General features: G+C 44.6%; 2 protein-coding genes across 6 annotated transcripts in view; both read left to right on the top strand.

Moving 5' to 3' along the window:
- Window positions 1–27,712, top strand: part of LOC100679532 (inositol-pentakisphosphate 2-kinase) — a 125,317-nt gene that overhangs the window by 66,354 nt on the left and 31,251 nt on the right. The window contains exon 1 of one of the 5 annotated variants that reach the window (XM_032600310.1): window positions 4,995–5,037. The exons of the other annotated variants lie outside the window; for them this stretch is intronic. The gene's annotated coding sequence lies outside the window, so the exon portion shown is untranslated. Of the gene's footprint in view, window positions 1–4,994; window positions 5,038–27,712 lie in introns of those variants that run through there. 5 annotated transcript variants of the gene reach the window in all.
- On the top strand, window positions 16,113–23,716 carry LOC100118735 (protein BTG2). Its single transcript, XM_032600312.1, has one exon. The coding sequence runs from the start codon at window positions 17,012–17,014 to the stop codon at window positions 17,600–17,602; it is 591 nt and encodes a 196-aa protein (XP_032456203.1). The 5' UTR covers window positions 16,113–17,011; the 3' UTR covers window positions 17,603–23,716.

Raw genomic sequence — 27,712 nt, 5'->3', positions numbered from 1 at the left:
TTTATTGCGACTCTGTTCCAGAAATTATGTTGGCTGCTCTCGACAATGGAGGCTTTTTGTTTGCCGTTATTCGCTGATAATCCTCTCTCTCTCTCTCTCTCTCTCTCTCTCTCTCTCTCTCTCTCTCTCTCTCTTTCTCGCCGCCTTTGTTTCGTTTCGTTTGTATACAGCTTCTTTTTCTAGTTTTCGACTTGTCGGAGAGTGTAATCGAGCTGCGTTACGCAATCGCGACGTGAAAATTCTGACGTGAATCGGAGGCCAATCAACGTTTAACGAGCTGTGAGCGAACCATTTCAGAATGACCAAAGCCGGCGCGTGCACGCCTCTATTTCGAAACGAACTCGCGCTTCCGCCTGGCGCTGCATCAAAACGCGCGCATTGAGATGGCTGCATCTGTTATATACATGGGAGTCACGCAAATTTTCGGAATTTCCTCGTCGCGAAAAATTGCCAGTCCGTCGACGTCGCCGCCGCCGCCGCCGCCGCCGCGCGTCTCCTACGTGCAAGCTCGACGTGATGCGTGCATGCACCGCGCGCGCGCGAAGAGGCTCCCGGTCGTTGTCGTAAAGTCAGCCGACGCGAGTAGCCTCCGTCTCTGGGCGTTCGTTCACCTCGGCCCCGCGGTGTGTATACGCGAGAGGCAACTTATACATCGATGGCACGCCTAGAAATGCGCGCTGACGTAATCCACTTTGCAACAAACGATGCCTGGCTCTATGTATATCTCCTCTGTCTCTGTGTGTATGTACGCGCGTTGTCTCAGCAGCAACAATCGGCTGATGTCATTTCGGGGGGTTCTTCTCCGGGGTTTTTTTCTCGCTCTCGATCGCCAAGTCTGAGATACGAGAGGTAGGTACGGCGAAATTAACAGTGTACGTGCGTCATCGTGAAGCGATTCGCAAAGTTTTTTCCCTGGCGCTCATTACCGCCTGCTGCTGATGGGTTGGCCGGCGTTTCATAATTCATGCGCGTCCGTCGTACATCTTCCGATCCATAGAGTTTTTTGAGCCTCTTATTGTACACTTCGCTTTTCATCGACTCACAAGGCTTGGCAACTTTTACTCGATATTGCCGAGGTGTAAGTTTTGGACTGGCCTTTCACTCGTACTGTTTGAACTTTTGGGCTGTTTGTTGGTCTCTGCGGCTGACGTCGATAGGTGGCGCACAGACACTTTTCTGTTTTCCACAATCTCAATCTGCGCGCACGCTGTATATACATATAGCAGTACGTGCCCTCTAACGAGGCCTGAGCTTGGGTCGCTTATGCTGCAACTGCAATTGCATCTGCTATTCATTATTGATTATCACATTTTCATAACTGCTACATGATTGTATATATATAATGATAATATATAATGTCGAATGTTAATGTGGATCTTTACTCTCGTCATGATGCTGTGAAAAAATCACGAGTACAAGATTTCAACGTAAAAGTCACACGTTTAAAATAATTAACAACTTTAACTAGACTTTAACCGTTGATAAGATAAGGACGTAGCAGCAAAGTATTAATGTCTTCAATTTGGATGTACAGCTGTACACGAGCTCTTTTTTCAGCGAATTTTACAAGTATATTAAAGTGTTTTACTTTTCGTCATGCTGAAGTACTGTACGTAAAATAAAAAAGGTGTGCCTTTTGATGAAAATTCAATTTCCATATTTTCGCTTCTTTGCTCCGCACCTCTGGTATCGAGTGACTCAAATAAACCGATTCCATGTTCGCATTTGAATAATCCTAGATGGAATTTATAGACGTATCGCTTCTCTCCGTGTATGAGCGCGCAAATTTTCATGCAGACGTTGCTATTATTTCATTTCCACGTATACGTTTGTTATAAAATTACCCTGTCAGTCACGTAACGTCGCTGTAAAAAATTCTTTCGTTACAGTTGAATGAGCAAAGCATACTACTACTGAAAACATAATAAAGATTTGTACAAAACGCAATCTTCCGATCTTGAAGTCAATTTCTTACTTCAAAGAACCGAATATATTATAGTGTAAAAATAACTTCACGCCGTAGTGGAAATTCGGAATATAATACGTTTGTGTGATAAAATTTGTTTTATATTTATTTATTTTTTTCAACTAAATGCATTCTACCTCTGTGTGGAAAGAAACAAAGAAATGGATATAAGAGATGTACATCGGTTATAAAATATATTCCAAAAGAGCTCGGCTCCTGGTTGAATACTTGTTTTTACTTTCAAATAAAGAATTCAGCGTATTATGGATACGCAAATATAGAACGAGATATTAAAGTTGAGTAAGCAGGAAAACTATTTCAAACATACCTCCCGACGTTTCGAAAGTCTGATCTATTCCTCCGATCATTAATAATCCCAAACAAACATCCTTTACGTAAATTGCATAATTATTGGCCCCTATACAACATATACACATTAATCCAAGTATGAGTGTTTGCGTCTTATTTTGGAGATATCACATAAATCTTTCGCAAGATTAAAAAGCCTCGGATTTCGTCTCCCTCTCCCATCGGAATCCTTTCGAAAGTTTCATGAATAGATTAGATTCAACCGCCGATTAAAGTTCTCGATTTTTTTAAGGTGCACCGCGGCGTACCGAGATTTCTCGGTCGGAAAGAAAAGAATCGTTTTTTCTATCTATAGTTTCTTGAAGATTCCTTGTGAGTCGTGGAATTTTTTTTTTAATCTTCTTTACGTTACATAAAATAAACATAAAGTGTCGGGTGAGTCATACTCTATACAAGTGCGCAGTTCAAATTTTTCGGTTCCCGCGAGAGCCGAGCGCGATTTCGCAATTTTGTTTCGAAAACAAACGTTATTAGCGTCGTTCGAGCTCAGCAACCGGCACGAAAAATGGCAGAACTTTATCTGAGATCTATCCTATCGTCGATTCGGCTCTCGGCGTACAGATATACAGACGAGATTGCGCTCTCGAATCCAAACGTGCTCGTTATATTTCGTCGCTCACGTTTGAGATGAAGCAGCTTCGTCGTATGCATAATCAAAGGGATATTCTCGTGCAGTGTAGAATCGAGAAGATACGCCAAATTGTGCACAACTACAAATATAAAAAGTTCTCGCCGATATTTCTCTCGTTATTAACACAAAAAGGTTTATAACGTAAGGCGAAAAAGTCCTTCGCGCGAACAATTCCTCGCGGAGGCACATTCGCTTCGGTGTATGTGCTGAATAAAATTTAGCACTCGCCGCTCACTCTCGCGCGCGTATAACTGTAAAAAGCTCGACATCAATGAAACATCCTCGCGCGCGCGGGAGGCGGAGAAAAAAACACGAGCCTTGGCCTTCAATTCGCTCGGAGAGATAAATTTTTTATGCGTTATATATACGTGTAGGCAGAGTTTCTATACACACAGGCGACTGTTTACGATGGAAATTTCGTGCTGCGGCTCGTCGTGTCGTGGCTCCGGCTTTCGAAAGCTCGGCAAATCGTGACGTCGTCGCAGCAGCGCCATCATCAGGAGAAATTCGATCTCGCCAGAAAATATGACGATACGTTGACTAAGTGCAGCCTCGCGGCTCGGGCGATATCGCGTTTGCGGGAAAAGGGAATTGAATTATTGGAGAAAAGGAAGGATACATGTGTGCGCAGAAGAGGAAAATGAGGATATCGCAACTGTATAGCGATGCAATGCTGGGAAAAAGAGAAATCGATTGTGTTGCGCGAACGAGTTCATTTGTATTTGTTCGCGATCGCGTATGTGAGGTTTGCTTTTGGCAATTGATACTATTTGGATGATGCTTTCGAAATTCACTGCAGCGAAACACACGAGCTCTTCGAATCTTGTATGATTTACTGAAACGGTTCCTCGTTAAGTGAGGCGCCTTGTGAGAATGTCATTAAAAGCAATTATTTTAAACATCGCGAGTGACACTTTCTACAAAAATTTCACCCGGCGATAAGAAGAGTTTATCTGAGAGGAAAAGATACATGATGCTGTACTTGCTGTGTTTACGATGGTTTTCGGTAAGGATTCACTGAAGTCGTTCGCAAGAAAAGTTATGCGCGTTCTCACAGCGAATACGCCATGCGGAGGTAGAAATAATTGGCGGTTCTTCTGATCGGCCGAGAGGAAAGTGTGCACATAACTTACAATCATATTCGAGTATCGTTTACCAAATTGCAACGATCGATCACGATGTACGCCAGGCTAATGAGGGAACCAGACAGGCAGGATTGAGCAATTATTCCTTTATTATTCACCCAAAGTCAACATCGTAAACTACAAATTCGAAAGATTCGACCGCCCGTTTCCATTGCCTCGCGCCAACATTTTTGCAAAAATCGCACAAGAAGATCCAACGCTCGCAGAACGTCGTACATTTCGCCGGCGGCGGGCAATCCTCTCTTCTGCGTGCGTCATCCCCTTTCGGCGCGTTTCGTTTCGACAATATTCCCCGCCTCCATCGCGTGGGTATATTCCCCCCTTTTTTTTTGCAAGCCAGTGCCGCTGCTCTTTTTCCTCGGATTTATTTTCGCGTCACGCTCGGCGCTACCTGAAATTCCGTTTTTTCTCTTTCTCGACGCTCTCCCCGGGATGTGTGTCTCGCCTCGCGTACGGGGCCCGGCTTTTACTTTCTTGCAGCGTAATGCTCAAGATGGGCAAGCTTCCTTTTTTAATGGTCGTATATACGACACGGAGCGCGAGTTCTGGGACTTTTCGACGATTAAAAGTTTGCCTCGAGTGTACGTTTGTCTTTGTAGATACGAGATAGCGATTTGAGAAAATCCGCATCTGCGTCGCAAGATAAGAGAGATCGTAAATTAATTCAAGAAATTTGCCAGACGCGCGATAAGATTATTAATTCATATTCTCGCGATTGCCAGCGGGGAAATAGTAATATCTAGAGCTTCTGTATCGGTGATCCAGATATACTTCGTGCGTAGAGGAGATTAGATTAGAACGTGGGCGATGTACTCGAATGTTTTGTTTTTTTAACATATTCTCATTTACGTCGCACCTAATACGAGTCAATTGTATGTTGCAGGTGAGTAGAGGATAGCATTTGCAGTCTCGCTCAGAGCCATTACGTAAGTCCGAAAAATAAGATTAATGCGTTAGGATCCGATGGAAAAAGAAATCAGTGGGTGTGTCTAGTCATGTTTCGGCTTTTGAAATCCCACAATAGCCTCGAACCGTGTCAATGTCACCTTTATGCGTGCTACGAGACAAATAAAGTTCGCTCGCGAATGTATTGAAGCGCTGCGAATCAATTACTCGCAGCTTATAAGCATAGAGCTCTGCAAAGAGCCGCGGCCTTCGAATGGACGAAAGAAACGCGCCATGGTACGATGCTCCCGAGTCTAGAATTGGCACCGCGAGGGCCGCGAACTCGCTTTGCAAATAAAACTTGGTAAATGGGCATCGATCGCGCGCGAAATCGTACGATAAATTACCGAGGTGCGTCACGAAAGAAACGCACGCGTCCTACATTTATGAAAAATTAAACAGCAGCGCGCCCGCATGCCGAGATTAAGTCCGGCATCCCACCGAGGTACCGCGAAAGAGCCTACAAGAGAGTGAGAGAGAGAGAGAGAGAGAGAGAGAGAGAGAGAGAGAGAGAGAGAGAGAGAGAGAGAGAGAGAGAGAGAGAGCGAGAGCAGAGCGCAACCGAAAGCCAAGAATAAAGAGCTGGGCTTGCACGATTCGAGCACTTTATACCGTACAATACCGCGCACCGTACGAGCAGTACACACACATGCACAGAGTGAGAGAGTCTCTCTCTCTCTCTCTCTTTCGTGCGCGGTACAGGCCGAATGTGTGCTACAGCCGGGGCGTCGAATAAACTTTCGAGCCACGCTCGTAACGGGCAGAGATCGCGCGCGATGTTGTTGGTCGGGCATTATAATGGGCGCAAAAGCCTTCCCGTTATGGGAGAGCCACAGCCACCGCCGCGCGCGGGCGTTTATAGGCCCCGCTCACTGCGGGTTCTAGAGCTACACTTTAGAAAGACAGTATACCTATATAGTTACACTCGCCGGCAGATCCGTGCCGATACCGCTCTCTCTTGCTCGGCTTGACCCTATGCCTTCATACCTGCAGCCGAGTCTTTAGCTACCCGTACACTCGAGCCGTGGAGATTTTCCCGATTTCGCTCGGAATACTGTTCAGAGCGAGTATAAGCCAATTAGTGACTCAGCGGGTTGTAAATATTTTCGTTCGTATATACTTGTATGCAAGGCGTAATACAGTCTGCTGGATGATGGATTTGTGGAGGGAGGATATAATATCGTACTTTATGGACCAAGGAGAAAATTATCAAGCGACGGAAAAGTCGAGGAAAATGATGAAGCGCAGACGATCGATCACCGGCAGGCTTCCGAATAATTCGCTTTCGCGCAAGACAGCCTTTTTTTGTACGAGGTATTATTTTTTCCTTCGATACTGTGCGCCCAGGCTTTATTAAACATAACAAAAAAAAAGCATCGCGGCTGTTACTTAAAAATTACAATTCAACGATTTATCGTTTCTCGCTACAAGTTATATACAGCAAAAAGATTAGAAAGTGAGCGATTCGCCAAGTTGAAGCGAAATAAAGTCTATACATAGAGCGCGCATCCACGAACATTTATCGCGGCTCGTTTCGCGCATGCATTCGAATTCGAACCGCGTGCATGTTCCTTTTGAATCTCACACTTTTGCCACCACTGCTACTTTCCCTTTTCGCGATGTATTCCAATGGATTTATCGTCAAAGTCGACGGAAAATGCCCAAAGCAGCCTTAATTCGCTCGCGCATAAATCTCAATTAGACTATGGAAATCGGAACGATGTATAGGGCCGACGTAGCGAAATTAATTTTTCTCCCGAGCATAAAGCATCGCTCGGTCCGTTTTCCCCTTACGCACAATCTATAATAAATCTCGGGGCTCGACTCTCTCCCGCTTGGCGCGCAAGTAGCGCACGTCATATTCGCTTAAAACTGGCTTGGCGAACGGGCCAGCTCGCGCGCGGAAAATGACAACAATAACAACGACACCCGATCCATAAATCTCGCGGGGGCGCGTGCGCGTATACGGCTCTCGCTCCTTCATTTTCCAGCGCAGCGATTATTTTAAAGCAATAACAAACAGGCCTAAAAATATACGTGCTGCAGGACCAAAGCCGCGGCTCTCTCTCTCTCTCTCTCTCTCTCTCTCTCTCTCTCTCTCTCTCTCTTGCGCGCGGGTATATTTTTCAAAGTACGGTATTATAACTGTCGATGCTATAGGAGGAGAAAACTAGATCAGCAGCTTTCTCCCACCCACGAGCAACGGCTCTTTCGGGGCACTCGCGAGCGGGCCGGTTTATTTTTGCCCTCGACACTTCACCTCCGCCTTTCTTCGAATAAGCCTCGTCACCGGTTGGTTTTCGCGTGGAAATAGACGCGCAGGGGGCCCTTCTTGCGCAGTCGGACGTGTGTTTTCTTTAGTCCCTAGTTAGCCTGCTCTCGCTCGCCCGTAGGGATACGTACCACATCTGGGCCGCGAGTCGCCATGTAAATATAGATTACTCTTGAGCGAGTGCGAGTGAGAAGCGCTTTGTGTTGTCGAGAGGAGGACTAAGTTGGGAGGAAAAATAGTCCACCGCGCTGAAACGAAGGGATTTCGTTGGCTCTCGCGACTGGCTGGACCGAGTCCAATTTCGCTAGGGCTTTGTTGCAGCGACATAGTAAGGGGGATTCCCTGCGCGCGTTTATAATTGGACACATCGTATAGGGAAGTCGCAGGTGCCGAGATTTTGCTAGGTAAAAAGCTGCGCGCGAGCTTTACTTGCTACAAAGATTTTAAAAGTGGAATCGTATTGATTCATCGACTATAAGCATCTGCTCGTTGTAAATTTAATTATTCCAGTTGCATGAGTTCAGTCGAATGGAAAATCTGGCGATTATACATTTATAATATAAAATCATATAAAATCGTTATCTCACGTGAAATTTAGTTATTAAACAAAGCCAATAACTGCTATAATAAAAATAAATTAAATTATTCCATCATCTCCGCGCCATAATGCACAGAGCTCAGCAGGACGTGCTCCAACGGTAGGACGAGTTTCCATGAGCAAGGGGCACAGGTCTTTCACACACATATACACAAGACGTCAAGAGATAGCCGCGCCCGATAGAGTGCACATAACAAGAACTTTATAGTGGAGAATTCTCGCGTAGGAACCGGCAAGTTTTACCGTCGGAACAATGGCGATTGTCAGTCAGCTGTCAATTTTTAGCACTAAAATACCAACGGACTTGACGCTTTCGCCAGATGGCCATTGTTCTCTGGCTCTCCTATGGGACAGGACAGCTTCGCACAGTATTGTTGCAATTGTAGTAAATTTTGAATGTGTACACGCGTTTTCTATTTGATTCAGCGCGCTTTCCTGCGCCTCTAATACCTAGGCCGACTTTCTATGCGGCAATTATCAGGAAGCTCTCTTGGCTTATATAGCTCAGTCGCAGGCGCTTCTGTGCGCTCGAATTACGACGAAGACGAGAATTATTTTTCACGGCTGCGTTGGATACACGAATCGTTTAAATTTTCTAATCTAAAATGCTATATAGCTGTATTGAAGCGACTTTGTAAAGTTCAATTTTTGTCGCCTTTGTCGCGGCGTGCGCGTCCGCAAAATTCAATAAAGCTAGTAATATACTCGCGGAAGAGGGTAAAAATAAAAAGCCAGCATTAATAATAGAATAGCTAAAAATGCCTCTCGCGCTGCGCCTCTATTGAAGCGAAAAAACACGGCGTAACGCCCGTTGCAAGCTTCTTACTCAGCAAAATGGAAGAGTAAAAAAAATGAAGATACAGCTCACAGGCCCTTTTACAGCGGACACGCTAGAAATCGCGGCGATATATTTCTTAAGCCGCTCCGCTGCTCGAGTTTCTTTTTTCCACGTCGTGCGTTAATACCCCGGCTTGCTGCGCGCATATTCCGGCTTTTATTAGCATAGTTAAAAATCGCGCGAGTTAATTATGAACGCGGACGCGCAAGCCAGGGGCTGAGCTCTGTAATGAATAAAATTCACGAAAATTTTGCGATCCACGAGCGAGTGCTCGTGTATACGTGTTTACAGCCGCTGCGGGCTTTCTATAACGCGGATTTATGCTTCGTGTGCTCTGCACAGCGGGGCAGCCTTTTTGCCTTTATTTGGCGCGCTCTGCTCGCTTGTACTTGTATAATTTTCTCGGTAGGCGCCGGACTGTAATGGCAGGACGCATTAGGGAAACTTTATATTATACGGTACAGGAATTTCCAGGAATGTGTATCGCAGAGCGAAGCTGATTCGCTGATTAATTTTATTAAAGTAATTGGCTGACCTTCGCTGGTTTCGCGGATGGCGGTCGCAGACAGAGACGACTGCGAATGCAGCAAATTTTTGCGGATAATTCAACTCCAAATCAAAGGAACTCATTGTTTGGTTCATGAGAATTTGTCAAGAGCCATAAACAAATGCAAGTATATAGCAGTGCTATTGTAAGCTGGATCAGGAGTGGGGCTGGGGGCTGGCATCGGTCGTAGAAATCCTCGAATTCGGCCAATGGCGAGAATCTTGCGTGATTCTATGGGCGTATAACCCGAAGCTATCAAAACGCAATTAGACAAGCGCTGGCATGATTCTTCTTCATTCTTGTTCATAAAAGTCGGAGACTTCAGTAGTCTCTGCTCATCCGCGCAGCAAGCAGGCAGTCCACCGCCCACCAAATTTCTAAAATGACCAATTTCCAACGCTTCTCAGAAAGTCTTCAATTGTCTCGGCCAAGTGAATTGACGAAATTGGGCCCATCTGGGATGAGCGCGCTCGTTTTCGTCGCATTGTTCATTTGTACCGTTATGTATGTATGATGGTTATTGTACATGACCTAAAAGAAATATTAGTTAGGTAGTTTTCTTTTTCAATATTCAACTTGGATATTACATTCGAGATACGTTCAGCGACTCATTTACTCAAGGAAGCCCTAAACTTGAAGATTATTCCGTGAACTCCGGCTGAAATTTAACGCACAGCGTGACCTATAGAGCACAGCGAAAACCCAAAAGTTTCACTTTTCTAGGAAACCGAAGGCCACGATGAAGAGAAGAAAAGGTTTATACGCTGGCGTCTGTTGCAGAGCCGAGCATTTTTTTTATCGCGACCGGGCCATTAAACCCCGGACACGGCTTGCTCTGTATACCTACCTACTTTTCATAGGTATACAACGACGGCGTATACATATAGGCTGTAGGACTCGTTTCTCCCCCCCCCCCCCCGACGCGCGCTCGTTTGATTATGAAAACTACTTCTCCTCTTAATCCCTTCGAGAACGTCCTTTTCATTCTGTCCCCTCTTCCCGAGAATAATACGTCTCACTACATCAGGCAGCTCCTATGTATGTGTATCAGGAAAAAAGTCGCGTGCATTAAATAGCAAAGCGCTGTTGGAAAAGTTCTGAAGAATCACAGAAAGCGTATAGGGGAGGGAGGATCGAGCGAGGCATCAAGGACGCAAGGGGATAATAGCTCAGTCGAGCGTGGGCGGAGCTGTTTTCTCAAATTTTCCAAGTCTATGACGTCAGAGAGGGACAAGCAGGTCAGACTACACCCATACGGTCGGATACGCCGCAAATTAATAATCCTATAATATCGGCTTTGCCATCCATGGATTCCTCTTGAGGTACGAGGTTGAAACGTAATTTTGGATAACTCGGCCAACTACATACATCTATATATATATATATATATATGTAACTACCCTTGAAGGAAATTTAAGAGCTAGTTTATAGATTACCAGAATACGGCAAATTTTCTACCGGCGGGCAGAGTGTATCCTAGATAAACCCAGAAACTCCTCCCGTACGGGCGATGGTACTCGGGCACAATTTGCTTAAAATTCTGCCCAGACACTCCTCCCACGGGCGATGGTAGTCGGGCAAAACCTGTGGTAAAATCTCCACGGAAACTCCTCCCACGGGCGATGGTATTCGGGCACAATTTGCTTAAAATTCTGCCCAGACACTAAAAAATTAGTTATTATTCATATTAGCAGAATGATAGTGCGAAATGTCTTCTTTAACAAGTGAACCCACTAGCACATGCATCGATCGTGGCTCGATAAGTGTATAGAGTCAAAATTTGAAACCATCTAATTAAAATGATTGCATAATTAGGAATTGTATTTCAAATTATTCATATCTTTTGATTTGTAGTTCAGAAGGTATTCACAAAATTCAAAAGAATTTTAACCATTGAGTCATAGTTTTGAATTCTGCAAGATAATAGTTATCTTCTACCAGGGTATACTACTGTTTTATACAGGGGAGCTGTACGCAAATTAAAAAACTACAATGCATGCAAATCCGGCTTTCAAGCGTGTGTGCGCAAACTCGAGCCTGCGATTTTTGCGCTTCGCTTGCCGCAGACGCGAGGATAATTTGCATTCGGAAAGCGGCCGCGGCGATGTACTAAGTGCTACTCGTATGAATGATATCGGAAGATATACGGCTGATAAATCTGATTTGTCTATTGCTCTGACGGCGATCCATTGTTCGGCCGAGAACGAAAGCGATCGTAAATACAATGTACAATACATCTGAGCACAAACGTCGTTGAATTGTCGACAGAAATATTGGTCTAGAATCGAGAAAATGTAGTATACAGAAGAGAAAAATCTCTGCCGTGACTGACTCACAATGTTGCATAGATTCAGTAGTGGCTCTGTATTGCTCGCAATAATAATAATATCGAGTGCTGTACAGCTTATAAACGAAACCGTGCAAACAGCAGCCACATCAAAATCGAACCCGACACAAATGCCCCCTCGCGTTCGCCTGCATACGCTAATTTACACACACGCAGACAGGGGCTCGCTTTTAACTTTGTATATATTCCGAAGTGCCCCGGCGTAGAGCGAGAGAGCGAGAGAGATCTGTAGGTTCGATCGTCTAGTGAATATTTCTCTGCCCCCTCGGCTTTCCGCTTGCTCTCCCCTCGCGCTCGGCCGGTCCCTATTTCACAGAGGCATACACAGCGTTATCTGCGTCTCGCTCCGTGAGGCCCCTACGCTTATTCCCCTTCCCTTGCCGAGAGGCCCCTTTTTCTCCTGATCCCCTTCTCTCTCCACATACTCGCACACACGTATTGTGGGTCGATCGACTTTCCGCAAAGTTTATGCATGCGCATACCTGTATAGTGTGCTCGATATAGTGTAAGAGAACAGCCAGGTATACTTGCCACCGTGCACGAAACCCGCGCGGAGGGATCGGAAGGCCCCTGCCGACAATGCAGCAGTATACCTATATAGCCCATTAGATTTCGACGGAATTTTCTTCTCTCATTCTCCTGTTGCTTTTCCTCATATCTCGAAGCGTCAGAGACTCCACCCGTATAATATCGATGCAGGCGTCCTATCTATCACTCCGAATTTGTGGAATTGTGTATAGCTGTGCTATAGTATATGTGATGTGGTGTACTGCGCAGTAGCATATATAGTGGTTCTCCGAATATCTCCTCCGATTAAACCCGGATTCGAGAATTCCGTGTTGTGTGGGACCTATGGAGCTGAAAGAGAGAGAGAGAGAGGGACGACTCCTTCAGAGCAGTTTCCATGATAAATTCATGCATTATACGCACGTACGAAAGAGACCGACCGAGCTAATTACCGCCCGTCGAAATAACGATAATTCGACCGCAATCGAGACTTGATTGCGGATATCCAGCGGAGATACGTATGCTGTAAATCTTCTCCTTGTATTACTTATACGTTTGCGTTGCTGATCCGCGACGAGAAATTCGGGGCTATACACGCAGCTGATATATATATATATACGCACGCGTATTATACATTTATGCACGAGCGCGCTGACGCTGATAAGTTCCACCCCAATATACATGCACGACGGGCCACGAGCTTCGCCATGAAGACGGAGGGAGCCGTCTGTTTTCGCGGCGACGGCAGAGTGGAGGGACTGAATTAGAAGGAGCGTAATTTTGCTTTACGCTAAAAATAATGAAAACGTGGCTGGCTTCGGAATCTCTTGTTTGCGCGAAAGCCTGGAATGCTCCCCCCCTCTCTCTCTCTCCAGATTAACGTGTCGCGCGTGTGATGCGAATGTTAACAATAAGTTCTTTCCTTCGCTCTGTACGCTTGGTAGAGACTCGAGCGTCGCGAGCATTTCGGTACATCCGCGAGCTCTAGAGCTATATTCTTCCAAAACCAATATTTATCCGGACGGTTAAATTCGCCTCGGTCACCCGATATAGCCAACGAAGATTTCGCCAAAAACCGAAAATAAATCCGCCTTTTCGTCCTTTCGCGACTCGAGGGAGTTACGTAACGAAGCTTGCGAGCTAAACATCTGCGTAATTACGCGCGCTAAGCGAGCCTCGGATCTTTTTTTGCGCTCCGCTATCTTGATTCGCCAGCACTATTATTTCGGCGCTCAGCGCGCGGAATCGCTAAAGTGCGCGCGAGCCGCGAGCGTGTGCGTATATTTCGCAATTACCGCGTCCTATCTCCTAATTATGGCCATATTCACGTAATCCTTACTTCGCGCGAGAGATTAACGCAGAAACGTATTGGACTCGAGACTAGAATAGAAATTATCTTCTTTGCGACGTGCGCGCGCGTTGCTTCTGGGATATTATTGTGAAACGTTTATTATTGGACGAAAATTATTGCCTTTGCTATCGGCTCGCAGAGTTTCTTTCCGTGAAAAGTAAATGCTCATTTGGTAAATATGACATTCGACCTATAAAAATATGTATAAATACCGTTTCGAAACCAACGTAATTTTTTCTCACGCACGACTGTATATACGACACAGCTCCAAATAAAAATTGCGCCAATTCGAAACTCCCGGCCTTGCGCAATCAGAGTTTAGAAACCCAGACGTCGCTATACGAAGAAAAAAAAACATCAACATCAGCGATATCGTCTTTCCAAAATCAGCTGACTTTCGTATCGCTGAGAAAGAGCAGACAAAGAAATCTCACTGCAGCGCATAGCCGCACGTCCGTGATATAATTCGACTCTCTCAGCCGCGATTTTGATTGCAACACGTGAGCGCGTGCTATTATTCTAATCGCCTTTGTATTCGTTTCGTACAACAATTATCATTGTCGCGTAGCTGAAAATGAGGGGAAAAAAAGAATCGACGGTCTATCGGACGAAGTCAGTCTTCCGTGCGTTCGAAACGAAGGCTTTCCAGCGAGTTCAGGGTTGATATGGGTTTTGGCGCAGCTTCGGAAGCTACACAATTCGATTTGTGCAGTTTCCTCGAAATAATTATAACGATCACGCTCGGCGGTCATTAACGAGTTAGCGCGAAAACTGCGCTGGCGTGTTATTGTTCCCACGCGCGATTCGATCTCGATGATGGAATTAATTGAAGCTCACGGTTTTTGAAGCGAGCTCTTTGCTTGCAGTAAAAAATACGAAAAGCCACTCCTTATTTTGAGCTAATCGCAGTTTACAATACATTGCTTTGTGTAAACGCGAAAATACTCTTTTTTACAACGCAATATAGGTTTAATATTTACCCTATGACCCACAAAATGAAAGACAAACATATCGTATATATGCATAACAAATCGCACGAGCAAGCCTATGCAAATTTTCAGCCAAACCCGGTCCCCTCAGGGCGCAACTAATACATACAAACTGAGGCGATTCACGTAAAACTTTTCTCTCCGCCGGCGTAGAAGAAAAGCCGCGCGCGCATACATATAGATATAGCGAGCAGTGGAGCTCGAGAGCTGCGTGTCTGGCATCAAGATTTTCGTCTAGTCGAGGGACCAGATCCACTCGAGACAAAAGCAGTAGCAACGAAAAACTCCGCGTATATCCGAGAGCAGCAGTGCCGTCGCTATATAACGCTGGCATTTAGCCGATTAAACACGTACGTATACATGTATATATCACGCGTATACTATATAGCGTCGAGACGACGCGTGAACGCTCACGTATGCTGCTGACTCGAGTATTACTTATATATATATATACACGACGCCGCGAGTGTGTATATACTGGATAAGACACACGACGGAGCGTTATTTGCGCCCGAGGGTATGATGTGTATAAATATGTATACAGCGTGAATTATTCTGAAATTCGTTTCCGATGTTTCTTTTTCTGCCGCGACAGACGCCGCCTTTTTCGCGTCAGCGCTTACGTTACATGCGCGAGAGCCGGAAATACCTGGGACTGTACGTTGGATTTTTCAACAGGTGAGCGGTGACTCATACACGATTTCGCGCTCAGCGTCGATGGATCGTTCGAGACCGAGTCGCATCTCGCTCCGTTTTACGTTTCGGAGTAATGATGTACACTGGGCTACTGCGAACGCAGGAGGTCTTGTTTACGCTATCGGCCTCTGAAAAAGGGCCATCATTCGGAGGGAAGCTCCGAAAAAGCGCAACGTATACATATACATAGATATGTATACCAGTGGCGCGCAGCGAACGGAGACAAACTTGGAAAGACAGCCACGGCAAAATGGAGAAACAGTCTCCGAAAGAACGGACCAAAGAGAGAGAGAGAGAGAGAGAGAGAGAGAGAGAGAGAGAGAAAGCATCAGAAATAACACGAGAGAGCGAGAGAGACCGAGCGCGCCGACGTACAACAACAAAGAGTGGGACGGCGAATGAATTTACGAGAAGAGAGAGAGAGAGAGAGAGAGAACGAGAGAAAGAAGGACCGAGGCGTTTAACAGTAGCGCTATAGCGCGTCGGGAAAGGGAGTCGCGCTCGTGTGTAATCGGGACGCGCAGCTGCGCGAGTCTGCCTCGACGCGCATCCACATTCGCGCACGCGAAAAACGCTCCTCTCCTCTCTGTTCCGTATGTGTGCGCCGCTCGTGTATAGCGTATAGGTACCTATATCCTACGCTCTCTCGCTTGCAAAAAAACGATCGCTCCCCGTCTCTCTCTAGCGCGCACACACACATGCGCGGGCGAGCCGATGACACTTCTTTGCGCAGCTTGAGTTTCCACGTAACTTCCCCTCCTGCGCTCCCACCAGACGAGGCTCGCCGCGCAGCTGCTGCGCCGAGAGGTAGCCGGCAACGGAGGGGCACACTGGGGGACGCGGATGGGTGCGCCGGGGTTGCGCCGCGATTGGCTAAGCGGCTCCCCCACCGTCGAGCCTCGGCTAGGACAAAGAGACGGGCTTCGGACTACGACGCTGAGCTCGCAGTCGGTTGCCAGCAGAAAGTCCTCGATCGTTCATGGGTGCGGTTCTGCCGCGTGCAACGCGTGTAGTAGTCGGAGTGTGCGTGTGGAAGCGTTGTGTCGTCGGTTGTAGTTTCTGAATTTGATTCGACCAGTCAGCATTGGTACAGCGCTTCAAAGCGACCGAAAATTGAAGAACAAAAGTAGAAACATCTCAAAATTTTCCGACGCACCCGTGTGGAAGAGAAGGAGAGAAGATTGAATCGACGCAAGAGTGGGTTCTATATAGGTACGAGAGAGAGAGTGAGAGAGAGAGAGAGAGAGAGAGAGAGAGAGTGAGCCGGTGATTCATCGCCACACTTCGAAAGGACCAACTCAGCAGAGAGCATCGTCTGCGAGGCTTATTGCATTCCGCTTCGAAGCTTCCCAGCTCAGTACAGCAGCATCGATCGATCGTGCCACATTCGACATTCGGCCAGCGTGAAATCGTCAAGCTTTCTCGAGCGCCAAGTGAAAACGACGACGCAAGAGCCGAGCCAACAACGACGTGGCGTAGCCATCTTGTCTGGCAGCAGTACAGCAGTATCAACGGTGAACCCACAGCGCCGTCCCCGCCGACGGCCTGCATCATCAGTAACAGCGGCAGCAGCTTCCCAGGAAGCTTCTTCGTCCCAGGCCAGACCAGCTTGTTTAAGCTGGCCGCCTACGATCCAGTCAGCAGCGAGCAGCAGCAGAGGCACATCGTCGCCAGTAGTTCGGAACACCATCGCCAGGGGGACCCGACGCGACATCACGTACGCAGCATCATCGAAGCGGTCCAGTGTCGCAGGAGGCCATCTGTAACAGTTCTGTCGTGATAAATTCGAGAGTTCCGCAAGATCAGTGAAATGAGGTTAGAAATCGTATCGGCGGCGGACTTCCTCGTGCAGCTGCTGCGCCTGCAAGCCGGACAACTGTCCGAGGGCCAGCTGCAGTCGTTCAAGAGCTCGCTGACAGAGCTGCTGAGGCGTCGCTACCGGGACCACTGGTTCCCCGACAAGCCGAACCGGGGCAGCGGGTACCGTTGCATCCGCATAAACGGCAAGATGGACCCCGTCATCGCCCAAGCTGGCATCAACGTCGGCCTCGTGCCGACTCTCCTGCACAGCCTCTTCCCCAGTGAGTTGACTATGTGGATCGATCCTGCAGAGGTCTCCTACAGGATCGGTGAGAATGGATCCATCTGCGTGCTGTTCGAGGGTTCGCAAGAGTCCTCCTCGGCCTCCAGCAGCTCGGGCTCGGGCTCGGTCGACGAGCACTACCACCACCATCTGCATCACCAGCCCCAGCACGTCCAGCAGCATCACCACCATCATCACCATCACCAGCAGCACCACCATCACCACCAGCAGCAACAGCCGTTCGAGAGTTGCAAGGACTCGCTGCTGCTCGAGCATACGCAGTTCAGCGAGCAGATCGCTGCCTTCGTCTCCAGTTGAATGAGCCGGAGGACGGCTACAGCTGGACGCTGAGAGGAGAGCGGGAGTAAGAATCGAATGACTGAATGCGTGAAGATTAAGGATTACGAGTTTTTGGGTTGATTACCGGTACCACCACCACCACCACCACCCATCCACCAGCATTACTATTAGTTTCTCTATTTTTTTTTATTTATAACATGAAATAAAGTTGCAAACTTTATTCCGAAGTGCGAGTCTTGAAAGCAGTTGTCGTTGAGTCGTCATCTGTAATGATTATTGCCCTTTCTTTCACCGGCCACACTGTTTTATTTACCGAGACTGCAAAAAGCATACCACACCAGCAGCATCTCCAAGATGGATAACGATGGTGATGATGATAATAACGTAGATGATTCGATTTATCGACTGAAGATGTAGAAGTGCACGAGGGAGGAAGAAGTTTAATTGTGTATATTGTAATCGCAAGAATAAATTTGAATGTTCGTGATTTTTGAAGAAGAGATGAGAGTCCCTTTTTTCTGCCGGAGCGCCGACGTATATACACGTATGTGCATACCTCGGCTGTGCGCATCCAGCACCGGCGCCATTATACTCGTCCTCGGCCACTGCTCCGAGGAGTGATTTACACGATGATCTCATGAGAGGATGGCCAAGCGATCCGGCCATTTCCGCAGTTGTTTTTTTTCTTCGGAGAGGAGCAAAAGAAGCGAGAAGAAGACCTGCAGTACCCCGCTACTTTCCACTTGGCAGAGCGAAAGAGAGAGAGAGAGAGGAGTCCGAAGAAGGAGAAGCAGGAGAAGAAGAAGCTGTTGGATTCGTCCGTCGTTGGAGCATCGACGAAGGCGACACGCTCTGTCGTCGATCACAAACACGTAAACTTATAATTACACAGCTACACACACACACACACATACACTTTTGAACTGCGCGCGTACGCACAACTGTACATAAGAGACGTATGCTGACGCGCGTGGACAGCGTTGTACAAACACGAAAGAACAAAAATGGGAAAACAGCAAATTCGTGTGTGGGCGTCGCGTGCGACTTTTGCGAGGATTTCCTCTGGCCGTCGGACGCGTGCATCGGCCCACAGCTGATGCGCGCCGCCGACGGGTCGGGGAAACGCGCGCGAACGTCACACGCACTGGCCAGTCAGCCGCGGTTATTATATATTACAAACGAGAGAGAAAAAGTAAATTCTTTGTGTATATTGTATCCTTCGAGATGATGAAGCGAACCGACAAAACAAAAACAAAACAGCTGTGATTTTCTTCGCGGGAGGGGAGAATGTGATTGAGATTCGTACAACACAGGGGGGTTCAACGTGAAAATTTTTTTCGAGTGGCTTCTTTTGTGACTGTGTGCCGCAGTATCCGTGAGAGTGAATGGGAGAAAAAATGTTTCTGTGTTTCGATCCGGTGGCTCCTTTATGGTGAACGAGTTTACGGTTGGGCTAAATCCAAGTCATTTTCTTTTTTTTAATAAAACATAAATGAAAAAAAAAACAAAAAATAGTTTAGTTATATTACACGTGTGTTGTTGTTTTGAAGCAGTTGTATATTTGTATTTATATATTATTTATGAAGAAAAAACGCGAATCAGATCTCATCGGCGCGCGGCTCCGAGAGCCCGCGACCGAGCCTGTCCAAAACAAAGTAATCGGTTCACTGGGTGAATAAATTCGTTGTATTTTATATATATATATATATATATATATATATATATATATATATATATATATATATATACATATATATATATATTTGTATATGTAAAAAGCTGTTCGAATGACAAAAATAAAAATATATATATATATATATATATTTAACGTAATAAATTGTACAAAAAACGCGTAGAGTGAGAGTGTGAGCGAAAAAAACAAGCTTCAGAAGCTTAAACTTTTTCGACAATCAACTAGACGTCCGTACACCAAAGGAGGAGCCACTAGCCAACGACTGGAATTCTTACAAGGCGTAATTATTATAATATTTACACAGACACACAGACACAAACTGTAGTCTTTCCTTCTCCGATGTGTGCCTCGTTCTATCGTATCGCGCGTGATAGATAATGACGTACGATCGAACGATCCGCACCGAGAAAGCCGCAGCGGGGACGCGCCGAGTCTCCTCTGCCGTATACGCGCGCTGAGTTTCATAAAGAATTTTAAGATATTACTGCAGATTATGGTTATAAGTTATCGATACACAAATATACGGTCGGATTGATAAGAGTGCATTTGCAATTTTTTTTCTGTCCTTCACAACTTACGCATATAATATATACATATATAGGGAGTAGCGAGAACAAGTGAGTCGAGGGGAAGTTTCAGCTGTGTGCGTGCATGTTACGTTGCTCGAGTGTCTTCTGTGTGAAAGTTTGCTCGCCGGTTTGTGTGTGTGTGTGTGTGTGTGTGTGTATTTCCGTGCGCATGAGAAATAACGAGAGAGAACACACTGACTGATGATGATGATGAACGAGAGAAATTTATCGCGCTCGGCGTCGAAGAACAAAGGCTCTTGTACGTATAGAAAATAGTTAAAAGAAAAAATAAAATAACCACGTCTGTGATTATAATAAGTGTTATATAGAGGAGAGAATGGACTGCGTGAATGAGGGACTCGGAGAGGTTACGCGTCGTGCCAGGCTCTAAACGGGAGCTGATTGTAACATCCGAATGCGTTTCTCTTTTCGCAAATTGTACCTCGCGGTCGTCTGTACGGCTTCGGTGAGGTACACTTTGGGATCGGACCAGCAGCGTCGACCGAAATCCAAACGAACACCCTCAGCGGCGCTCGTTTCGTTTTCGCTCCGATAGAACGGGGAGAAAAGACCTCGGACGACGCGCACCTCGACGACGCACCTCATGATAACGAAGAAAAACAAAAATCGGCGTACACTGTAATTGATTGAAAAACAACAAAAAATTAAGTGAATTGCTGCACGCGTCCTCGGATCAATGCATGTATAAATATGTATATGTACTAAAGTTAAACACGGCCGATCGAACGATATTCTTTTCTTATACCATACAATATACTTTACTCGTTACTCGTAACGATCATCATAAACTATATACATATTCATATACTTTGAATTCGTTCGTTTTTCTTTCTCCTTCTCCGAGAGAGTTGGCGTCGACGTAATTGACGGCTCGGCGAAACGCTCTTCCATTACTTCCGGGGTATATACGCGAACGATCGCGCAAGCGAGATATAACACGGTGCTTAGGATAGGTTTCGCTCGCTCGCTAGCGAGCCGCGGTCAAACGGACCTTTCTCCGGCTTCCAGCGCCAAAACCATTACGAAATCTCGCATACACACGGAGAGCAAGTTTCCATCGTCGCCAGTGCCAGCGCCAGTGCTTCGACGGAGGGCTGCTCCTTTTGAGAAATGTTCACCCTTCACACTTTCGTCGAGCATTCGAGAGAATTGGAGCTGGAAAAAGGTCGCTTTGGCCCGGACGCTTTCGAGCACACAATGAGAGCGAGCGAGAGCAAGTGGCGAAAGAGAGATTTTTTAATGCTTGCGATTGCGTGCGCGAGTCCCGCGTTTCTCCTTCCGAGCCGTGGATTTTTTCGAAAAGAAACGAGCGTCGCGGGGCACGCGGAGACGAGCGAACATCAAACGCGATACTCGCGCTTAATCCTTTCTTTGACGGCTACCTTTTTCCCTTCGTTATTTTCTCATATCCTACTGCGTACGTTATAGTGAGAAAACACGATACACGCGAAATATTCGATAACGAGGGCGATGAACATACTGTAAGGGGAAATATGTAACGAGTGCGATACAAACTATCGAAAGAAAGACGAATTGTAATTATTATAAATTGTATGATAACACACACACACACACACACGCGCGCACACACATACACATACACACTTACACGAGAACATGTTATAATCATTATTATTATTACTATACACTACTGGATTGTTTAAGGTTCAAAGCGAGATGGCGTGCGCATTATTATGTATACATACTTATATATGTGTAAGGAGAATATATAACGATATAATGTCGATAAATGAACTTGTAACTATACATAGAGTCCTTCAGGAAGAATTTGTACAAACAAAATCCGTCGCCCGGGGGCTCCGTTATCCCGGGCGGCGCCGGCAAGTCTGTGATTTTAGCTTGGTTAATTCAGTATTTTTTTAAAATATAACAAAAAAACGAAAAAAATCGAGAACGAAATCAACGCGATGAAACGTAATTAAAACCAGAAAAAAATGCAAAAAAACAGAAAAATTACGCGAATACAGATCGACGAATACATATAAAAAAAACAGTAAACTCATGCGAGAAACTTTTTAAATGTATAACAAAAAAAAAACGACAACTGTCGGAAACGCGAGCGCGAGATTTTGAACCACGAGAGTCTACAGCGAGTGTGTGAATGCGATCCTTATTATTTATGCGACGACGATATACACATGTAAAAAAGTGCGTGAATGCGATGGAATGCCTGATGCGAGAAGTTCAATCGTTCTTGTCGAAGAGAATCGGTTTCTTTCTTCTTCTCCGATCCGCGAGCAATGGATTTGTGCGAGTGCGAAAGAGCGGCGAGCGTGTTCGCTTCTTTTTTTATATATATATGTATGAAGAAGTTGCGGTATATATGTAAAAAAATTACAAAGGCGAGAACACACACACACCCACATATATATATATATATATATATATATGTATGTGTGTGTGTGTGTGTGTATGTGACGTCGACTGCTGTGTCGTACTGTGAGAGGGGTTATGTTGCTTTTATTACTTCGAATGGGCGAAGAGATAGAGAGACCGAAACAGATGATAATGAGAAACCGGTGGAAAAAAGGGACGACAATTGGTTAGTTTAGCGAGAGGGGGCGAGGAGGAGGAGGAGGACCCCTTGCCGCCCTTCGTGCTCTGCTGCTGTTTACGTGGCCTTCGAATCTCGAACGGACGTGCGTCGCCCGGTCTTTTTAATTTACTTTGCTGCTTCCTAACGTTTTTATTTAATGCACACACCTCTTTTCAGTTATTTATAGTTTTTTCGTTTGTTCATGAAACCTTTTTGGGGGCGAAAAAACCAAAAACTTGGGAAAATTGTACAAAGTTACGCGGTTTCCGTCGATTTGTGAAATCGAGCCGCGACAATTGTGATTATTCTTGTAAATATACCTAAGGGTTAAGGGGGGTCGGGAGGTGAAACGCGCGCGCGAGTGATAATATTTATGACGTATAACATATACGAAGAGGCGAAAAAGAGGAAAACGGTAAGCGAGGCCAACGCGATCGAGATTCGGGGGCGGGAACTGCTGGGGGTTTCGAACTTTAGAGTTCACACTTACACACACGTACACGTACACAAACACACACATGAACATGACTATAAAACTCAACGACAACCAGTACAGGTTCTGTAATCAGCGTGCGATAATGTTGTTATGTGGAATTAAAATTTAACTATGTATCGTACAAATGTAAATTCGAATTTTGCCGAACGTCGAACTCATATAGAATTGGATTAACGATTAACGATTAATGAACATGTCAAACAGAAATTGTAAAACTGAAATAGCGTTATATTGTAAACTGCATCAATGAACACGACATATATACATAGTTCAAGCGATACACACAGCCACACACACACACGCAGCCACATCAACACCCACACATTAATAGGCAGTATATAAAGCGAAGATAAACAACCCGGGTGAATTCGTAGACTTGATGAATTTTAAGGAAAAATAAAATGTAGGTGTACCGTAATGAGAAGAAAAAACTCTACAATGATCTATAATTACGATATCTCTATGATTATTGTATCATCAGTGTATAATTATATTTAGTTCGTAGGTCTCTCGTACACGATATTCTATACATATTATATATAAAGTATAAATATATATAAATATATATCATTTAATGCTTGTACATACGCTCTCGAGCTCGAAAAAATTAAAAACTTTATGCGCGTGCGTGGGAGAGTGCGAGAGTGAGAATGACGGAGTGCGCGCGAGTATATATGCAAGAGGAGAATCTATAATTTTTTCGACTGTTTTTGTACAGAGATACACAAAATAATGATGATAATAAAAATGAAACAAAAGGCCTCGTGCTTATGAAATTTCATGAATACAAAAAATACATCATGGCGTTTTTCATTTCTTACGTATACATTCAACACACTGACTTTGATGTGACCACTATACACCATCAACCAATTGATATCCCGATTATATTATGAACTATCAGCTGCTGAGATGGCAAAAAGAAACGATGATGAAACCCTTATACTCTCTACATGCTCCTTCTCTGTCACGTATTTTTTTTCAAATATTATTATTAATATTGTGTCAAACTACATTTTCCATATAATGACTCTTGACTGAATTGTCTGAATTGTAATATAACATGCGTGGGATTACGTCAATAAACGCACGATGATTAACGAATCGTCGAGTTGTTTTATTGATTACCGTACTTACGTTACTCCTATATATGATATGATATATTTTATGACATTTTTTGTTTGCCTGCCTAATGAGTCATTTTGTTGAAATGGAATTATTCGATTGCGTTCTTTTTTTATTCTTTTATTTGAATTACTGTGCTCGATTCAACAAGGTTCGAGTCATTTGTTTTCTAGCATGAGACATTTTTGTTTATTTAATTCAGTTTTTTTCCAATTTACTCGTTTCTATATATGTATATTTTATCATTTATTTTTTGATATTTTTGTTTTTTACGATAACTTTGTTTTTCTTTTCAATTATATGACTGTATCAAAAAATAATGTTTCGTTCGAGACAACAAAAATGAAAATGCAGCACATCTTGAAGATCCTTAAAATTATGCACCGCTTCAATCATCTCTGATGAAGAGCCTGACAAACAACGTCGATTATCGAGTCGTCATTGCAATGATAAGCAGTTTTTTATCTCTCAAGTATAAAGCAGCCATTGTGTCCGATTCACGCACATCGCATTAACAAAACACAGAGTAATCTTCGTCGTGTATTTTTTTTTTTTCGATAGTACGGTCCGTTGTTATGTTGACGTTATTAATTTTCTGCGATCAACCTAGTATCTTCACGATAAAAAAAATGTAGATTATAACTTGAGTTAAAAGCAATAGCGGTTAAACGTATAACCTTTTTTACTCGCGTTATACAAAATAGCTAGAATCGGCTATTGATTTTCTGGCCAATGGAAAAAGTTTTTAGGTCAATCGACTCAGAAGTGTATGAATTGTTGCATGAAACAGTAATATGTCGCATTGATTTATACAGAGTAAAAAAGTCGAGGCTTTAATAAAAAAGTTGGGCTGCGATTCGGACGAAAGTTTCTGCGTTTATAAATATGATACATTCATACGGCAGCCGAGCTAAAATAAACATCGATCGGAAGTGTGGCAACGTCGCAAGAAGTGGTCAGCTGTTCCCTCGCTTCTGCTGCTTATGCGAGCAGGTTCAGAATCCGTGTAGTGAGCTGGAAGCTTATTCTCTTTGCCTTGAATAAGTCGGCGATCATTACCTTTTCTGTTATATATCGTTATTTTATATGGATTTAATTATTATTTTTCAACAATTTTATCATTTCAACGAAGACAGCATTTATCGTGGGTCAAGTGGAATTTTCCTACAAAAATTCAAACGATACAGTCTCTAGAAGTTAAACACATATACAAGATTTACAGTTTAGGCAAAAGTTATTGGCGCGTTCAATTGAAGTAGTTTCGAATGCTGCCTTGCAAATGAATATATTCCAGTACAAATATGATGTATGTTTACATCGACTTTTCATATAATTATTATACTGATAAGCAACTATAAATAATGTCTTCACGCGCTCATACAAGTATTTATGTAACCAAAGTGTTTTGAACAGGAAAATTAAAATATTAACTGTGATGCTATTGATAATTTATTAAAGAAGCCTTTGACTTTGTATCTCAAAGTAGGCAATACAATAATTGACTTTAATCAATTCGCTTTTTATGTTCAATTTTTGAAAAAAAAACAGTGGCAATTTCTATGATGTACGTTTTTTACAACCAAATATTCATATCACATTTGCGCAAAAAAGGAAAACCTTGAATGGTCGGACGGTTCGCCGCGTTTCGATTTCCGATAATAGCAAAGTGCATCAATAAGCTTGCTGTGCCCTTTCGATATTATGTTACAACGTTCGCACGCGTGTGCGGTATATTTACGTCATATGGCACTCTGTGAAATGTGAAATAAAATTTGCTTCACACGGATTTTTATTGTTAGTTCGTTAATAATAGTAGTCATTTTTCATTTATAGACTTAAAAAAAGGAAAGCCAAATAATATTTAATTTTCATATCCGACAAATATTTTCATCGTACTAATATTTAAAAGTTGCAGATAGATATTGAGTTTGTATTCCGTGCAAGCAAGATTCAGTACCAAGAAATCCACATTAGCCATTTAAAAGTCCGCACAATCGACCGGAAAAAAAGCGTTTTTCAGTAATAACTAGTCAGGCGTCGGCGGCGGCGCTCCTTAAAACCGCACTTTTTCCTCGTCATCATTGCGCAACGAAGACCATTGCAGTAAATTTATTCGACCCTATGCTGCACCGTTCGGATTTTCGATTCATTGAACGACAACAGTTAGGCGTTACGAGTACAAAGCTGCACATGCTACATATCGTTCTGAGAAAAAAAAAAATAAAAACCCGGTTACAATGGCTCCTGATGCAGCTTCCACAACAGCTCCCGTGGCTGTACGAAAAAAGTAGGAAAACTCGTTGTCCGGAGCAGGAGATGGAGCAAGAAGAAGGAAAAGAAGAAGGAAGGCGTTGTCGATTCGTTACACAATGGTAAGAAGTTGAAATATAACGGAGCCAGACGCGACCTGGCTCTCGTGCATGCACACGAGAGCGTGTACTTGCAGCAGCGGTCGTTGGCCTTTGCGCAAAAGTGGATAAGACGAATAATTGGCCTGGCAACACGAGAGAGAGAGAGAGAGAGAGAGAGAGAGAGAGAGAGAGAGAGAGAGAGAGAGAGCGCAGAGCAGAGCAGAGCTGGCATATATACGTATATAATAAATAGCATTGAGAGTCGCGGAATCGAGGTGCAGAGTGAGAGACCCTCTTTCTCACTCAGCCCCCCCTACTCCCTCTCTCGTACAGTGTATGTGTAATACAGCATCTTTTCACCTCTCGCGACGTCGCGTGCTTTTAATAAGATGAACTGGACGACGAGCCGTCCCGGCTTTGTTTAATTGGATCGCTACTTTAATTGGCGGAAAAAAAATCACCCTATTTTTCCTTCTCTCGCGTTCGACAGCTTTAACGCGGAAAAACTGTCTGGATTTGCCAAGAACGTTTCGGAATGATAATACCGCTGTCGAGTATGCGTTACGAACGCGCGCGCAGATCGTTTCATCAACGAGTGCGTAAGCCCGGTACTGCGAAGTTGCACAACGCGCGCACGTATTAAATTCCGCGTGTTGTTCGTTCCATCGCTACATGTAGCGTATGCGAGCTGGAAATTTAATTTTCCGTTATACTCTCTACACTGTTTCGGCTTTATTGTTAACTTTTTAATGACACACTTCGGCCGTGCATTAGCGCTGTTATTGCTGCATCCCATGGCATCGGTTCATACACGCGAATAGTTTGGCTGTAACTTTGTTGGTGGATCAACAAAAGCACGCGCGCGCGTGAGTTTTGTTTACATGCGCCGGGAGCCATTTTTCAGAAAACATACACCGTAAGCCGGAGATTGTCGGGCTTCATTATAAAAAGGAACAGTTGCTAATGACCCTTGTGTATAATGTCGGGTCGCCCGAATCAAATCACATGCATCATTCAAAAGTCTTCTTCGTATCGATCGACGAATCCTCCGCACGCTACCGAAACGAACGCGTTATTAAGGTGTATAACCGGCTGCACGGTAGCGGTATCGGCTTGTTTCTTTCTTTTTTCTTGCTTTCTCTTTTCGAGTCGTGGATATTCGCGATTCGAACGTCTTTTTTCCGCGGCGCAGGTGGTTATTAACAGCTGCGCGCGACGCGTGTAATTTCGCCGATCGTAAAGTTGTCCGCGCGCAACGAGGGTCGAACTTTATATACCGTGGTTCTATAAATTTTCGATCGGAACGGATGATATGA

Source organism: Nasonia vitripennis, chromosome 5 (assembly GCF_009193385.2).
Source record: "Nasonia vitripennis strain AsymCx chromosome 5, Nvit_psr_1.1, whole genome shotgun sequence".
In the NCBI taxonomy this organism is placed as follows: Eukaryota; Metazoa; Arthropoda; class Insecta; order Hymenoptera; family Pteromalidae; genus Nasonia; species Nasonia vitripennis.
The sequence above is the reverse complement of the archived record's forward strand: the minus strand, read 5'-3'. Positions and strand labels throughout refer to the sequence as shown.